The sequence below is a fragment of the Trichinella spiralis genome, assembly GCF_000181795.1.
Source record: "Trichinella spiralis strain ISS 195 chromosome Unknown Scfld5, whole genome shotgun sequence".
Taxonomy (NCBI): domain Eukaryota; kingdom Metazoa; phylum Nematoda; class Enoplea; order Trichinellida; family Trichinellidae; genus Trichinella; species Trichinella spiralis.
The window spans coordinates 3849209-3851812 of NW_003526944.1; the positions used below are offsets into that span (position 1 = coordinate 3849209).

Consider the following 2604-nt stretch of genomic DNA (forward strand, 5'->3'; position numbering starts at 1 on the left):
TGTAGATCTCCCCGGCTTGTGGAAATGTGCTTTTGTTTTCATCAATTCTTCAATAGTAGCTGCACCTTCAAACTCTGTGAATAAATATTGTAATTGAAACTTCACTTTCAATTCATCACAAAATTATACGAACACATACCACTTTCTTCATTTTTTGCTGTTTCTTTGGCTTTCAATTTCTCTTTTGGCATCACCTTTGAAGGGATCTGAAAACAAATTTCATAAAAATTTGTACGTTGGAACAAAATATTAAAAAAAAAAGAATACTTTCTTTCCGCTCTGCATATCGTCCAATGTTTTCGGCCCCAATAATATCAACATTTGCATATCAATTTCTTTCTTCAACTTGCTCCCATCAGCCCATGGTAATACTTTGCGGACTTCAGCTGAAAGAAACGAAATAAAAGAAAAATGATAAACACTACAGACAACGTATGAAGTGAAATACAATTTCAAATTTAAATGATCAGTGAAATTAATTCAAATTCAGCTCTGAATTTTCATTTCAAATGTCTGCGAAACATCATTTCATACGGTGAACAGGTTCATTTATTCATACAATGACGGCCAATGACCACTTACCAATCAACGATGAAATTGGAAATTTATAACGCATCAACTGTAACTTTTCTTCATTCGCTTTGATGACGGATGTAACCTGCAATGACGAAACGACTGAAATAATAATTGAAGATGCAATTCTTATTTTTTTTCTAAAATAACAATCATACAGTATCTTCAATTTGTTCTTCAGTAACTTTCACACCAATGCCACAAGCCTGCTCGAATTCTGCTTTATCAAAATCGCTGGCAGCATGCGAAAGAAGAAATTGCAACGCGGCTGAGGTGAAAGCAAAACTGCAAACTCGAACAACAACACAAGTCAACATTTGCATTACCTGAAAGCTGCAAATCATTTTCCAATCTGTTGTTGCAAATTTCCTCTATCAAAAGCTCTGCATATTGGAAGCATTGTTTTTTAAGACGTGTGGCAGTTTGATACAACAGTTTGCCTTGAGATTCGCTCAATTTTCCGTTGGTAATTTTCAACGCCTTCAAAAAATAGCACAATAATTGAGAAAAGAACTGAATCAACCTGCACAGTCACTTCACCTGATTTGCCATGTTGGAAAGTGATGCCGTAAGCGTTTCATTTCTCAGTGTTTCTTTAATTTTTTCACCACTTAAGCCAAGCGCACTCAGAAGCTGATTATTATTTGCGAAAGCCATGCGACTGAAAAAAAAACCAAAAATAAAAATAGCCTGCGCAACTTAACAACAACACATTTCATAAGTGTACACGTTTTACAGTAATTTTATTGACTATCAAGTGCATTGCATGTTTTTTATTACAGTAATTAAAAAATTCAAATTTAACAAATTATAAATTGAAAAATGTAATTTCTTGATTCTCAAAAGAACAACGACATTTGAATTTTCCAAAATTTTTCATATTCAATAGAATCTGAAACGAATCGTTCACTTGTTCAATAAACGATTTCAATCAAATGATTTCATTTGTTTCTGAAATACTATCTATGCTCATCGACAATTTTTCATCCACTATAGTCATTCAAATTTCTAGGCAAAAGCAAAACGAAAATAGCATATGCTAGCTGTTTTCATTTTTCTCAATGCTTTACAGGAAAAAGATAAAATTTCACTGCTGTATCGAAATTTTGAAACTGAAACAATCATTTAAATGAGGAAGCATGAAATTTGATCATGTACCAATTTAATGTGTGAGAATTCTGCATCCAATAATTGACAACACTGAACAATCATTTGCACTTCATTCCATGAAATCAATTCTTCCATCGTATGTTCTGAATGAATTCTTATGAAGATAAAAAAAATCTATTCATTTGAAATAAAAAAAAGCTTACAGAATTTGTCAACGCGGTTTCAGCAGTAGACAGTTCAACACTGCTAGGAGATAAAGTGGCCATGTATTTCAACAATTCTAATCGGTCTTTCAATCCGATGAGAATCTGAAAAAGCGAGAACAATCAATAAAAACACTAATAATAATAATAATTTCTTACTTTAATCACCAAAGCGTGACATTTGTACTTTTTTGCCAACATTAATTTTCTTTGATTATCAGAAAAAAGGTCAATATAAATTGTAATATCCTGAACAGAAACCTTTAATATAAGCAATAACATTCGACGAATGTTTGCTACTCACAGATGCGGTAGCGCCATTGCTGTATAAAACGTTCAAAAGCTGTTCACAAGATATTGGAAGTTTCAACTTCTGTTTACCAAACAATCCCTGGAAAAAATAAAAATTACAAAAAATAATACATACATAATGCAACTTGTACCTTTCGCAAAAGCAATTTTTGTATTTCAGCCCATTGTTGGCGTTCTGCCAGAGCTTTGATCGCGATCCAATCAAACTGCTGTTCAGTAAGAGCAAATTTATTCCGAATTGATAATGGACTAGCAAGAGAATTCTAAATAAATTCTATAAGAAAAATATTTGGTATAATTAAAAATAAAAACGTATCACCGAAGGAAGTTCATAATGCAAACGGCACAATACATCACGTTTCTATACGATGAATCCACAACAGACTTTTTCATTTTTCAACCGCCC

The 2604-nt window shown here is 32.6% G+C and overlaps 1 protein-coding gene across 1 annotated transcript; it reads right to left on the reverse strand.

Moving 5' to 3' along the window:
- Positions 1–129: 129 nt before the first annotated feature.
- Tsp_08335a (glutaminyl-tRNA synthetase) lies at positions 130–2461 on the reverse strand (the record flags this gene model as incomplete). Its single annotated transcript, XM_003375292.1, has 8 exons — positions 130–206; positions 268–386; positions 583–658; positions 732–899; positions 1114–1234; positions 1900–1991; positions 2167–2277; positions 2330–2461. Coding segments are annotated over 8 exons (896 nt in total), but the record flags the coding sequence as incomplete, so codon positions are not given.
- Positions 2462–2604: the final 143 nt, after the last annotated feature.